General features: G+C 54.6%; 5 protein-coding genes across 5 annotated transcripts; 3 read left to right on the forward strand and 2 right to left on the reverse strand.

Moving 5' to 3' along the window:
• Positions 1 to 60: 60 nt before the first annotated feature.
• On the reverse strand, positions 61 to 2767 carry ATEG_04083 (crossover junction endodeoxyribonuclease; the record flags this gene model as incomplete). The annotated part of the gene is made up of 2 exons (XM_001213261.1): positions 61 to 2659; positions 2754 to 2767. The coding sequence occupies 2 exons, from the start codon at positions 2765 to 2767 to the stop codon at positions 61 to 63; spliced, it is 2613 nt and encodes an 870-aa protein (XP_001213261.1).
• Positions 2768 to 3574: 807 nt separating this feature from the next.
• On the forward strand, positions 3575 to 4623 carry ATEG_04084 (putative actin-related protein RO7; the record flags this gene model as incomplete). Its single annotated transcript, XM_001213262.1, has 2 exons — positions 3575 to 4325; positions 4565 to 4623. The coding sequence occupies 2 exons, from the start codon at positions 3575 to 3577 to the stop codon at positions 4621 to 4623; spliced, it is 810 nt and encodes a 269-aa protein (XP_001213262.1).
• A 548-nt stretch (positions 4624 to 5171) lies between these two features.
• On the reverse strand, positions 5172 to 6454 carry ATEG_04085 (aldose epimerase family protein; the record flags this gene model as incomplete). Its single annotated transcript, XM_001213263.1, has 2 exons — positions 5172 to 6103; positions 6178 to 6454. The coding sequence occupies 2 exons, from the start codon at positions 6452 to 6454 to the stop codon at positions 5172 to 5174; spliced, it is 1209 nt and encodes a 402-aa protein (XP_001213263.1).
• Positions 6455 to 7393: 939 nt separating this feature from the next.
• On the forward strand, positions 7394 to 10963 carry ATEG_04086 (putative AT DNA binding protein; the record flags this gene model as incomplete). The annotated part of the gene is made up of 1 exon (XM_001213264.1): positions 7394 to 10963. The coding sequence occupies one exon, from the start codon at positions 7394 to 7396 to the stop codon at positions 10961 to 10963; it is 3570 nt and encodes a 1189-aa protein (XP_001213264.1).
• Positions 10964 to 12062: 1099 nt separating this feature from the next.
• On the forward strand, positions 12063 to 12815 carry ATEG_04087 (uncharacterized protein; the record flags this gene model as incomplete). The annotated part of the gene is made up of 2 exons (XM_001213265.1): positions 12063 to 12491; positions 12609 to 12815. The coding sequence occupies 2 exons, from the start codon at positions 12063 to 12065 to the stop codon at positions 12813 to 12815; spliced, it is 636 nt and encodes a 211-aa protein (XP_001213265.1).
• Between the last annotated feature and the right edge of the window lie 1038 nt (positions 12816 to 13853).

A 13853-nucleotide genomic window follows, 5' to 3' on the forward strand; every position in this document is an offset into this window, starting at 1 on the left:
GGCTTCAATAAAGCCATCAAAATAGCACAAAACTCCTTGTAAAATGATAATCGGTGGTAATCACGATTCGGTCAGATCTACGATGCTCACGCGCGGGATCTTCTTCCTTCCACCGCGTCTCGCTGATCTGCCATCCACTGCTCTGTTGACGGTATCCGATTCTCTCGAGTCCAGCTCGCGATCCGGTTCTGGGGTGCTCTCAGTGGTCCAGTATCCGTCGTTTACGACGACAGATCTCATATGTGAGGAAGTCTCCTGGCTCTTGGTTTTGCGGCTGCCAGGCTTCTTGACCGGGGTCTTTGGCGCTTCTTTGATGTCCTCTTCGATTGGTGTATTCTCTTCGCAAAGATCGATGGTCGGCGGCGGCGTCTTCTTACTCCAACGTTTATGCAGCGAGCGCATATCCAGGGCAGCTGCTTCCAGGAGATCCTGGATTCGAGGTGGACTGGTCTCTCCGGATTCCTCCATAGTGTTAGACTCAGCATGTGCTTTGCGCGCGAGCCGTTGTGATTTCCGTTTCGTGGTAGGTGCCACAGGGGAAGGGGAGGGATCTCTTTCTAACTGACTTGCGCCATCCTTCAGCTTCATCGGTGATAGGATGTCCCGCAAATCATCCATTTGAGCCTTTGCTGTGTTTCGGCGGCTTGACCTCTTGAGTGTAGGCGACGGGTTGGTGAAGTCCACGTCATCCGTAGCGCAGCTAGCATTCGAATAGCTCATCCGGATTTTTCGCGAAACAGACGGTGAAGGAACCTCTAGAAAATCCGTCCCTGCTTCCACATCCGAATGCATAGCTAGACGCCTGCTAGCGGCTTGTCGTAAAATAGACGGGGAAGGCATCTCCACGATTTCAGCTTCGACTCCACCGTCCCCAAAAACCACAGCTCTCCGTCTGCTGGATGCACGCGACTGACTGAGCATCGGATGTCGTTTGATATCACTGCGTGGTGTAACGATATTGCATGCGGAGGTTAATCCTGCATTGAGATCATTGATCACCGGTGACTCGAGGCTAGCCATATACTGTGGAGAGTATGGCGTCAACTGCGACGAGGTGTGTTTCGTAGGTGTCGCCGAGACAGCTGCTTCGAATAGCTGCGCGTTCTTGAATTGCGATACATTGGATGACTCTTTCCTCAGGGTGCCATATTTCAAGATGCTTCCTCGTTTCATTCCAGGGTCGATGGGGCCCTTCTTGCGTGGGCCAGTCTTTCGACTTCGGGGCTTATTAACAGCAGAAGCCTTCTCTGCCTGTTCCTTCTTCCACTTTTCCACAATTTCAGGAATACCTCTCATGGCCACCGTCTCAAAAATCCAGATCTTGCTGGGTTCATAAGGATCGTATCGTTTCGTTACTCGTGTTCTAGCTGGCGTGGTAGGAACGACCTCTTCTTCGGCGTCCGTCTCGTCTTCATCTCCGGAGGCCGTTGATTCCTGAGAAGGCATAGGCGGGTTCGGTTCCTCGGCGAGTAAATCCAGTCCAACGATATCAATAGGAATGTAATCAAGTTGCAACTCGCTCATACCGTCTGTGCTATAGACCGTACGGCTCTTGTAGACTTTCTGAAACATGGGCGTTGGGTTGTTCGATAACATAGGTCCATCGGGAAAAGCAAAAGGCCGTCTTTGAAGCCGTAGACGGTGGGAAACAAGAGGCTCGGCCAACAGCCTTATCACTTTTCTGGCTCCAGAGCGATAGTTCCATTCGAACGCGTCTGCGGTGAATTGTCTAAGCTCCATGACATCGATTTCCTGATCCCACGCATTCATCAAGCGACGTTGCAAATGCTCGATGTCATTGTCTGTTGATACAACCGGCTTGGCGTAGTAAGACAAGATCGCCTTATCAGGAAACGTTTCTGGGATCCTAACCGCTTTATGCTTCGTCTGGAAGTAGCCGCTTTCGTTTTCCTCCAGTTCGTACTGAAGTCTCTCCCTCCACTCACTCAAGCGCTCATCGACCTCGGGACCATCGCAATCGACCGCTTCCATGAGGTCCGCTCCAAAACCCGCCCTGGCGATCTCTGCGGCAAGCTTGCTGCCGCATTTCGGCACTCCAGACGGGAGATAGTCACCCCCGCTTAGCATCGCAAAGAGGATCATCCCCGCCCGGTCCACTGACACGGTAGACGGGATATCGGAATTGCCCATGTTATAGCAGGTAACGTGCGTTGCGGGGCCGCTTCCGCCTTCCTTGGAGAAGTTCATGATGGTCAGCGTGGAGCCGAACATCAAAGCATCCACATCGTTGCTCATAACACAATCGACAACGCCAGCACGCTGAAGCCGCGCGCATTCAGCCTCCGCCTCCCCCGGAGCGTTGTGGCGGGGGAACTTGAACAGATCGACCAGGATCTTGGAGAGGCGAACGATGGGCGCATTTCCGTAACTGCCTCCTGTCGCCTTGCCCCTTTTAAAAGGGGGCTTCTCCCGCCCGTCATACACGAACAGGGGATGGATGGGCAGTGCGAGGAACTTGAGCAATCGGTAGAATAGCGTCCGTAATTCCGGGTTCCGACCGCCTCGGCCAGCTTGCACCTGGAAGAGCCATATTGAAATGTCAACCGCAATCCGGATGGGTCTTGCTGTGCGTTCCAGGTGGGTTATGGCCAATTTGGACAGGGAAATGCGTTCTCCTGAACCGATTGCATTGATAAGTCTGCTGGATGTCAGAACGCGGAAGCGGGAGGCAAGGTATATATATTTTGCTCCTCGCCGGTCACACGATGAATATTATGGAGAAATGAACCTACCCAGGAATCCCCATTGGGACAAAAATTACCAGTGACCCAGCAAAGACATCAAAAGACCAAAATTGCGCCGTCCAAGAAGGGCGTATGAGGGCACTGGAGAATGGTGGACGATGTTGTTTATTATGATGCCGAGTGAACTGGACAACGCGGCCCGACGTAGATCCGGCCTCCCCCCAACACCATCGCTGCTGCTGTTTCCGTGTCTACGCGCATTGGATCTGCCAATTCTACTTCAATAATTTCCTTGGAGCTCGGACTATTCATTCGCGCGAGTCGCATCACCCAGGATGAACTGAGTTCCTACTCGATCCACACCTTCCGTCGCGAGCAAAAGCATGCTTCCAGCACCTCGGCGCCGCATCCCCCGCGCTCCGAATCGAACGTAACAACAGCAGCATTGGGGGAGACACACGACCTACGACCACGCGATGACCAGTGTTTCGACTATGTCTGCTGCCGATGATAATCGGACGCACACCGGGACCCCGAGTATTTCCACGAGTCTACGGCACAGTCAGTCCGGCCAACCGTCGACTCCGCAACAGCAGCTGCGTTCGCATCATTCGTCCTACGCCAGTACCTCGTCCACGAGCTCATTCCGTGGTGAAGAGGAAGCAATCATTTTTGAGTTTGGCTCCAGATGGCTTCGGGCCGGGTTTGAAGGCGACAGCGCGCCCGTATGCGTGGTTGGATGTGGTCCAGAGGACTCGAGGAGAGCGGGCGATTATAGGGGCTGGGTGAGGACCACTTCAAACCAAGATGAGACGACCCCTCCACCAGTCAAGCCCGAAGAATGGACGGGTGCATATGAATTGTGGAAGATGGACTTGCGTGACGTCGATTTGGGACTGGTCGAGGACAAGATCGAGCGGATGATCCGAGAGACATATAACAAATACCTCCTGACTGACGCGGGCACTTCACGACTGGCTCTGGTCCTGCCGTCAGTCATGCCGCATCCGTTGCTGTCTGCGGTTTTGTCGACCTTGTTCGGTCGCTGGCGGTTCCCCAGCATTACTCTCCTGCCCAGCGCTACGATGGCGGCCACTGCCGCGGGCGTGCGCTCGGCCTTGGTTGTGGATATTGGATGGGCGGAGACTGTAGTGACTGGGGTCTACGAGTACCGAGAAATCTCTATCAAACGGAGTACACGAGCTATGAAGTGGCTTCTACAGGAGACCGGGCGGCGTCTCTCACGTCTTGCGAGCAATGCTGGGGAGTCGGATCAAATATCTGTGGACTTTGAATTCTGTGAAGAAGTCGTCAGTCGATTCGTATGGTGCAGCCCTTATTCTAATGCTGACCACAAGGCCTTGACGGACGAGGAGGGCACGCCGCTTCTGCAGAAGACGGTGTCGATTCCTTCACCCTCGAAGCACAATTCTAACTACATTGATGTTGCTTTCTCTACATTCTCCGAACCGGTGGAAAAGGTTCTCCTGGCTGACGGGGTCGCCGAGTGCGAATTGGATGATGAGGAAATACCTCTTCCGTTGTTGGTCTACAACGCCCTGTTGGATCTCCCCCCTGATGCCCGTGGCACTTGCATGTCGCGTGTGATATTTGTCGGGGGTGGGTCACATATCCCCGGCATTCGTCGTCGAATCTTGAATGAAGTCGCTGGGCTTGTTGAGCGCTATGGCTGGAGTCCTGTCAGGGGCAAAGTGATCGACCAGGCAAGACAGAAGCTGGAAGCGTTGCGTCTTAGCAAAGAATCTGTATCCGGCGATGACAGGAGCCCACCCGCCGACTCCTCTGAAACTCCCAATGAGAAGGGAGAGGACGAACTAGAGATTGACCCCGTGGAGCAGAAGCTCCGTCGGAACAAGCAGAAGGATATAAAACCGCACACCCATGGCGTTCTACGTGAAGTCGAGTCCCTTGGAGCTTGGGCTGGCGCCAGTCTCGTGACGAGTCTCAAGATCCGGAGTATGGTGGAGATTGAGCGCGAGAAGTATCTCACACACGGCCTCGCTGGGGCTAGCCGGGATCTAGAGTCGCATGGCCATGTTCCTGATCGTCGGTCGGGACTTCGCGCCGGTGGGGATCGGTCTAGTTGGACCTTAGCAGGATGGGGTTGATGGAGACGGAAAACTCGGATCTCCGGACTGTACAGTGTTGATTGCGATTTAGCCAGCCTTGATCAAGCGTTGAACGTTCTTGGTCGTTTCTCTGTTTCTCCTCCTTTACGACATGTCTGTTGTGGCTGGTCTTGATACAAATGACTGTTAGATACGATACCCGATAAAAGCAAAAGATTCTAATGTTAGACATTATGCCTCGAACTTGAGTCCTCGATGCGTTTGAGATTGGTTAGACTAGACTATTTACACAGCAGTAAATGTACATGTCATCGAGAACATTCAAGGGATTACGATAGATTAAGAAGCATTAGCTCTTCAGTAAGGTCGTCCGGACTTATATCGTGCCGAACTGGTAGGTGGCCCAGTTGACGGCCGGACCGGTGTTGGGAGAGTAGATCTGATCCGGGAGCTGGCCCCACTGGGGCTGGTTGATACCATCGATCCAGCCCTCGGTCTCGACGACGAGGCAGCCGTACTTGTTGATAACCTCGGCGCCCTTAATGCCCTCCTCCTTGTTGCGCTTGAGCTGAGATGCCTTGACGGGGATGGTGCCCTTCAGACCGTTGCAGGAGTAGATCTGGAGAGCCTGCTGGTTGGTCGCCACCTCCATGCTGATGCCAGTGGCCTTGGAGCTCATACGGAGGATGGGAACGATGGAGTTCGCGGAGGCGTACGAGGCGGGACGGTCGACAATGAAGCAGTTGTCGTAGCCAGTGCAACCGGCGCCGCAGAGTCCATCGGCGTCCTTGATATCCTGACCGACGAGCTTGGGAGAGGTGAAGTCGGCGGCGCCGTTGTAGGCGGTGTCCACATCCAGGAGGTCGCCGTTGGGAATGAGGATCGAATCAGTGCCGATGATGCGCTTGGACAGGGGCAGCTGCAGAGTGACGTCGTCGAGGATGTTCTCCTTCTTGAAGCCGTTCAGGTTCCAGTAAATGTGGTTGGAGAGCATGATAGGAGTAGCCTCGGTGAGAGCCAGCGAGATCAGCTTGCTGGTCAATTGCGGGAGACCGTCGGGGTTCTCGGGGGTAACCTTGGTCTCGACGCTGAAGGTGGCGTGGGTGATCACGTCGCCGGGGAAGTCCTCCAAGCCCTGGTCCAGGAGGGTGAAGGTGACAGAATCCTTGGTGTGCGAGGTGACAGTCCAGTTGCGCTGGTCGTAGCCGACCTTGCCTCCGTGAAGGGTGTCATAGCCACCTTTCTCGTTCTTGGCGATGTGATATTCTTTTCCATCGACGGAGAAAGTACCGTTTTTGATGCGGTTGGCTGGGTTGGTTAGTTAGTTTTCTATTTCTTAATTTGTTGCGATTAGTTGGTTGTTGTGTAGGGAAGAAGCTCACCATAGCGGCCGACGACGGGGCCAAAGTAGTTGTGATCACCCAGATCGTTGGCGCGATATTGCTTGGGGTCATCGAAGCCGACGACGATGTCCTGGACGTCTCCATTGCGGTCCGGGACGAGGAGAGAGGTGAGACGGGCTCCGTAGGGGATCAGCTTGGCGGTGATATTATCCGCACTGATGGTATAGACCTTGAAGGGGTCTTCGGCACCGTGATGCTGAGCCAAAGCCGGCACACCCAAAAGGGCGGCAGCAGGGAGGTAACGAGAGAGATGCATTCTGATTCCCAGAAGGAGGGTCACCGCTAGACAGACCGTACAAACAATGGAGAGGTGTCGAGGAGAGAGACGGGCTGGGAGGAGGCGACGGGAGAATGTGGAGAAGCGAAGCATAGTCCTTTTTATAAGTCCCTAGTACTAGTAGTGAAGTCTCCCTGACCTCATGCTGGCGCCTGACCGGGGGACCAGGGGGGCGGGGAAAAGACCAAATTCACTGACTGACCAGGAAGTTGATCCAATGCAATCGTAATTATCCGAGCAACGGACGCAATCGACGAGGCTAACGGTAGTGTAACCAACAAGCTCTGGATGGATCGAGGCGTGAAAGGGGTCCGTCCGTGTTTGGAGGAAGATCGAGCAAGCCACCGAGTGGAGAAGAGACTAGTCAGTCAAGAATGACCGGAAGGAGGGAAACTCCCGTGGGGGGGAAATGAAAGGATGCGGGGGAGCCAGCCGGACGGCTGGTCCGTCATGCTGAGCGGACGGTGAGCAGGCAATGACGGCTAATGAAGGCAGTTCATCTATGGAATTCATCCGAGCTCATTTCTTTGTCGGGATTCATTGGGATGATCGAGTAAACAAACAAAGAACGTCCATACTCCATACATACTCCACAAATGCGAGGCTCGGAACTACGTTTTCCCGCGCCTCCTTGTCCGCTGTTGACATAACTCCTGACTAAGCTATGTTGGCCGGATTATCAAACCCCCGAGTCCCCTTTCTCCGACCCCAATCGGGAGACTTGTTTATGCTGCTGATTGCGCCGTTTCCCCGCCACCAAGACTCAAGACGATCTTCTTCATCGTCATCTCATCTCCATCGCTCTACACCGTCGGTCGCAAAAAGGATGTCTGGTCTTTCTCGCGACTGAACCGACCCGCTTGATCGGTCGCCACGAGACGCGCAATTCCCACCCTCCCAGTCGCACCTGCTTTCGCAATGTCCTCCCGTACCTCAACCTCATCTCCCGACATTCTTGGTCCATCTGGCGACGCCGATTATCTGGTCTCCTCCCCCTTGAAACCCTTTCCGCCACGCCCTACCTTTATGTCGCCCGCCAATCTTAAACTTCTTCAGACCCCCGGCTCCGTCAAGGCCAAGACGTCACGGTTCAGTCCCACGCCCGCCAAAAGCGCCCACTCCATCCGCTTCGATGATGTTTTACTCCCTGCCTCTCCTGCCATGAAGTTCGCCGCGGGTCAGCGGTCCTTGTCTCCGGACAAGGGTGCCGATGGCAATCAAAGTCCCTGGAGGATTCGCGTCACGCTGGAGGCCACGCAGGATGAGGACGCCGCCCAAGGGAGTCCCGCGCGCAAACGCGCCCGTCAGACTACTATGACTACCAAAGTTCCCCTCAAAGACGAATCCGAACAGACGCCCCGACGACGCCGAGGTCGCCCCCGCAAGTCCGATGCGCTCGAGCTCGCCCAGACCCCAACCCCTGCTCCTGTCCCAGGCAGTCCAGGACACACCCCAGGCCCGGCAGGTTCAAGTGGTCAGAAGAGGAAGCGAGGTCGGCCAAAGAAATCTTCACCGCTGGTTGACTCGGTGGAGACTGCAGACGAGCCGGAAACTCTGGCGCACGATCACCACCCGGAACGTCCACGCTCCGCTGCGGAGCCCAATCCTGACCCCATTGTTGAGTCTGGCCTGGAGTCCACTGCTGAACCCGCGCGAAGTTGGAGTCCTCTGAATCTCGCAGCTGATGATGATTTTGACGATGAACTGCCCGATGCGCCTGCTCTCACCGATCCCTTTGCGTTGGGCGAGCAGCCCCACGAGCCGGCTGATGCCAATCAACACCGTAGTTCTCCGCGCGCCGCGTTTGATACGCCTAATGTGAATGGGGTAGACGACGCCTACCTACGGCTTGGTGAACCAAACTTGAACTCGACCCCGTCAAAAATACCATCACCTCCTAGAGAGGACCACGCCTCCCCAGACAACACCCTACATGCCGGTCACACTCCGATGCCGCCACGACGCTATCCAACCCCGACATCCTCGTCGCAAGTCGGCGACGATAGACCAGAACGCAGTGATATCCGTGATGCGGCTTCATCGCATGCTCCTGCCTCCGCATCAAACGACCCAACAGACGAACACCGCGAGTTCGATTCGATTATGGAGAGCGAAGGATTTAGCATGGTTTCACTCGATACTCTGCCATCTGCCAAACAGCATGCTCTCAGTGTGAATTCTCAGCCAAAGGTGAACAAGGGATCCTTGAAACCTTTCATGGGCCGAGAGAAAACTACGGTCTCGAAACGAAGATCCCCGCTTGCGCGAGTCGATGACAACCATGTCTCAAATGCGCAGGGATCTTTGTCGCCAGCGGCGGAACAACGCCAGTCCCATTCACGGTCGCATTCGAACTTGTCCAACCCTCCGGTAGTATATCCGTCGCTGCCAAGCCAACATAGTTCTCCGAGGATTCCGCGATCATCACCTCGTCCAGCTGCCAACCTTCGAACATCACCTACAGTTGCGACACGGCAGAACCCGCTGGCGAGATTAGTGAAGCTGGTCCGCCTAGGCATAGCGCTCGAAGGTGTGCTGAGGAATTCGTATGATGCTCCCGATGTGACAGATTTGAATGCGATACAAGAACAAGGCGTGGATTTGGAGGCTCCGAGACAGCGCTTGGAACGTCTTTTCATGGAGCATAAACCAGAAATCCAGCGACGACTCTATGCGGGTCTGGAACTGGCCCACGAGCTTGCCCAGAGACGGATCCTGAACGAATTCGCGGAAGCCAGGGACAGGGAAGCGATCACTGATCGTGCGATCGAAGAAGACAGAGCAGCCTCCAGATCTCCGACGCCGTCGGGAGATCTCGATGAGGTCCCTGTTAATGATACGCCGGGCTCTGAGATGAAGCGACGAATGGAAGAGTGGCAGCGGGAGAGAGAAGCCATCAGTCGGGAAATCCGGATGGCAAACTCGAGCCAAGTCATTGTAATCGATAGCGATGACGGCGGCGGTTCAAGCCCGCAGGCTGGTGGGGATTACTATGCAGCAGAGGTTGAATCTGAGCAAGAATCTGATCCTGGATCGGAAGCTCCGCGGGAGCCAGAGGAGGTGGAGACCTATGAGCAAGCTGAGGAAGAGGACGACGGATACGAAGATATATGGCAGCTGGAAGCGCACGACCAAGGCAACCAGTCGGATCATTCTCCTGCGGCCGATGAGTACCAGGAGGACGGTCATGATAGGCAGGAGTCGAGCCCGTGGAAGAGCAGTGAACGTGGGAAGCTTTCTTCTCCTGCATACTGGACCAACGATCACGACAAAGTCCCGTTCCTGGGCCCGTCGAGGATCCGAGAACTGCGGGAGCAGGACGTAGATCTGTCTGGTTTACTCCGCGCAGAGCATACACCCAACCGCTCACGCTATTATTATGGGAAGAGTAGCCCGTTTAGTGCTACAAATGGACGCTCCCCGGATCGGTCTCCGTCAACGTCGGAATCCCGTGGAGAGGAAGCGGCAGAGCCTGAAGATCGGGCTGAGGTCGACATCAAATCGGACAACTACTTGGACACGAGCCCTCATCGGGGCTCTGAGGATGACTTCCAGATCGACCCAACTACGCGATTTGAGAATGCCATGGAGCGTGCTGATTCGCCTGCTGATGAGAGCAAGGAGAGCGAGCAGAGCGAGCAGAGCGAAGACGGGCATGTTCCGAATGCCGCCCCAGCCGAGCACCCCTCTGTGCACCAGACCGTGGACACGACACCCCAGCGGCCACCGCACGGAAGTGGAGATGCACCGGCATCAACCTTGTTCCAGAGGATCGCTAGTCTTACTCCTGCGTGGCTGCGAGCCCCAAATAGGAAGCAAGTTGAGCGACCAAGTCAGCCATCCGAGGAAAGTGAATCCGACAACGACTACGATGCGGAGGAGCCCAACGGAAACCATACCAAGGAGGAGATTCGTTCGGAAGATCTGGGAGAGTGGGAAGACACGCCGAGACCTCCGCGTCGATCCATTGAGCTCGCTCGGGAACAACGGAGCTCCTCTCGCCCCAGTTCAGGCAAACAGTTCCACCATGCACGCTCGTCCCCAGACGCCCGCATCAATAGTCCGACATATGAACGCCCACCGCCAATGGCGATGTCTGGATACTTTTCCGACGAGCATTATTACCTCCTGCGACGTCTGTATCGGATGGCCAAAAAGCATCCAGAGCGCTTCCCTTACTATCCAGCCCCTGGCCGCAGTGATATCATAGGAGACTGGATATGGACCTCGGATGGCACTTACGGTGTCCCGATTACAGAGCGTCAGTTTGCCATCATTGACCGCTTTGTGCAAGAACTAGCGAAACACGACATACAAGCCGGAGGTACTGGTCAGGTTGGCTGGACTGAAGCCGAATTACACAGACGACTGATCAGTATCATCATTGGAGAGCAGATTCGGCTGGAGGCAAAGGAACAGCAACCGGAAGGACACTCTCAAGCCGAGCCTTCCAGAATCAGGGGCATTGCCAGTAGGTTGTGGCGCTAATGGCTGCGCAGGGCCGTACGGAGTAGACTGCTCGGTCGTCTTGACTCGTTCACCCCGAAGTCGACGCTCGATCTCACGAATGGACGGCCTGCATGATTTTTGGCCTAGTCTACGTTCTAATGATTTCCATTTTGGTTTTCTGGTGTTACATATCCTCGGGTCGTTACGGGATGGCGCACCAATGAACAGATTTTGGCGATTGGATTTGCTACCTGACATGGGATGGATTTCATGTTTTTGTATAGCATCTACTTGGTTCTTTATGATTCCCCTTTCGTTTCTTTTTTTGGCGTCTTTTCTTGCCTTGATTCGTGAATTGCCCGAGTCAGCTGCTTCTGGTTCTATCCACGTATACATATTCTTTTTCTCATTGGCTCCACCTTATAGATTTTGGAACTTCCAAGCACGAGAAATCTATGTCTTTTGGCTCAGTTGGTTCACATCTATGAGCATCTCCAGATGAGCGGGCATGAAGCTTGTTTGAAGAAGCCGTGATCATAACTTGGCGTCCGATGAGACACGTGCATACTTTCCACCCTAATACTGCCACTCAATCGTAGTGACTGACATGTCTAGGGACTTTTGGTCATGGATTCAGGCCTGAAGTTCCAAAATATCCCCGATGCGTCTCTGAATGCGCCATGGCGGAGTTTTCCCCTCATAAAAGGCTGTCCTGCCACGTTTCCAGGCTCAGGGATGGCGCCTGCGGGAATGAGACGTGAAGGGCCCGATATTGGCTCCTATTTGACTCGACGATATGCACCCCACCAGCCGCCGTCCAAGCGGAGGGGCGAGATTCGATTCTGGACCGGTTCAGTCCCCTCCAGCCGGTTTCGCGGAGCATATCCCGGAAGGTAGGTATACCGCCCTGTGCACGGAGCGTGTCTGTATGGCCGCATTGCTGGATTATGACATCGTGACTCTGTGTGTAGACGGCAATTTTCGGGGAGCTTCACGCACACGAGCGTTATAAATACCCGACCACAGGCTCCTTAGTAGGGGAACACTCACTCATACTACGATGGACCAAGGAGCCCCCGCTCAGATCACATCATCCCAGCACCTAGACAGAGTCCCGCTACTCCACCTACCGTGAACGATGGGGGTCAGCAACACAGTCAAGTATGTCTTTCGCTTGTCCTTCCTCCCTCGACGAAACGTCCAAAAGGGCAAACAAGCCGAGCACACGACGAGACCGATCGCGGTGACAGTGCATTGTCACGACGACGACGGGCCCGATGGCGATACGGATTTCGATCCGCGGTATTCGTGTTCCCTTGACGCCCAGATGGCGGTGAAGGAGGCTGCATTGGGCGTGCATCACCGTGCTGCGGGCAGGGCAACCAGCAGCAGCGGTAGCAGCAGCGGCAGTCGGTCTCGATTGGTGCGGATTGTCAGTTGGGCCAGCATCGTGGGCGACCGCAGTCGGTGGACGATGGAGCAAGAGCGCGAGCTTGCGATGGCGGAGAGCCAGTTGGCGCGGTGCCAGAAGGCGTGGAGTTCGGAGCAGGAGTTGTGGTTGGCTTATGTATGTATTTCTTTTCCCGCTCGAAAGTTCTGTATCCTTCTTTGATTTGATGCGTGTGTGGGTATATGGGTGGATGGGTAGTGGATGGGTGCTAATGGTGTTATTTTTGGACTGCAGATCAAGGCGCTTACAGAAGAGAAAGAAGCCCACGAAGAGTTTCTTCAGCTCCGTGCTAGACAGCAGGACGACGAGCAGCAGCATTTCCGGAAAGCTTGGAGTCGGCGGAAATCTTACGACGACCAGCAGCAACCGGAGAGGGCAAACAGTCGCTTGCGGCGCTTACGGAGACGGACGAGTTCATTTGGCCTGGGAATTGAGACGTGACAGGGGACTTGTGCATCTTAATGATCTTGAGGGAAAGATTGATGTTTCTCCAGACGTGGCTGTGACCGTCTTGAAGGAGCCGGCGAGAGAACAGCCAGGAAAGGAACCATGACTGATTGCTGGCTAGCTGGAAGGGGCCCAATATTGGGGCATGTCTCATGCATAAAGGAATAGTCCGGCGCTTGCTTCTTTCTTGTTGATATTTGTCAGGGTGAGAATCCTGTTCCCGAATGTGGAGTATACATGAAGTATAGATATCTGTGGTATGCTCTAGCTGTCAGTCGTTTGTCAGTTTAGCTTCAATAGACGAAGGACCCAGGTCCATCTAGAGCCCTTGCTCGATATCTAGATATGTCTTGAATGTACTCTGCAGATGGAGAGACGTCTGTTTTTACTTGCAGTAAGGGGCTGGTGGGCGGATCTTGTTCCACAATGGTCACACCATGGATCCTTGAACCCACATGAGGCTCATGATCGTCAGATCCCGTATTGGGGCTTCGTCCCATGAGCTATGATCTGGCACAGAATAAGAGGAGTGGGATTACGGAGATGTGTGGGCGGAGAGGTCCATCTGTATTCTCCGGACGGACCCCGGAGACCACCGTCTATCGCCGCAACAAGCTCGATAATGATAGCGCTATTGAGTTGACCACCTTCGCGGCTCGCCGAGAATGAGCAGCATTTTCCTCCGTCTGCACGGGTTCAGGGTTCACATCGGAAGTCCCCAGAGATAAGAGACGCGACGGGCAAAGCACAAGCCTCGGTATGACCGACCGAGATGGATGTCCTCCGGAGTACAAAGAAAGGAGGCTGTGTCTGTCAAGAACTCTGTTGTTGTCTTGGACCACTCGATCTGCCCTGTCTTATCTCTCGGCCCACCCATCTGGCCATGACTAATGGGGCCAACTAAGGCCGCATCTCCAGGCGTTCAAACCATCAACTGATAAGCATCCGTCTGTGTGTGTCCGTTTCCAGATGACAAGAGGACTCGGGTCACCCGGGATCGACGCCACATTGCTTTTTCTCCGGAAGAAATGA

This window comes from Aspergillus terreus, genomic scaffold, assembly GCF_000149615.1.
Source record: "Aspergillus terreus NIH2624 scaffold_5 genomic scaffold, whole genome shotgun sequence".
Lineage (NCBI taxonomy): Eukaryota > Fungi > Ascomycota > Eurotiomycetes > Eurotiales > Aspergillaceae > Aspergillus > Aspergillus terreus.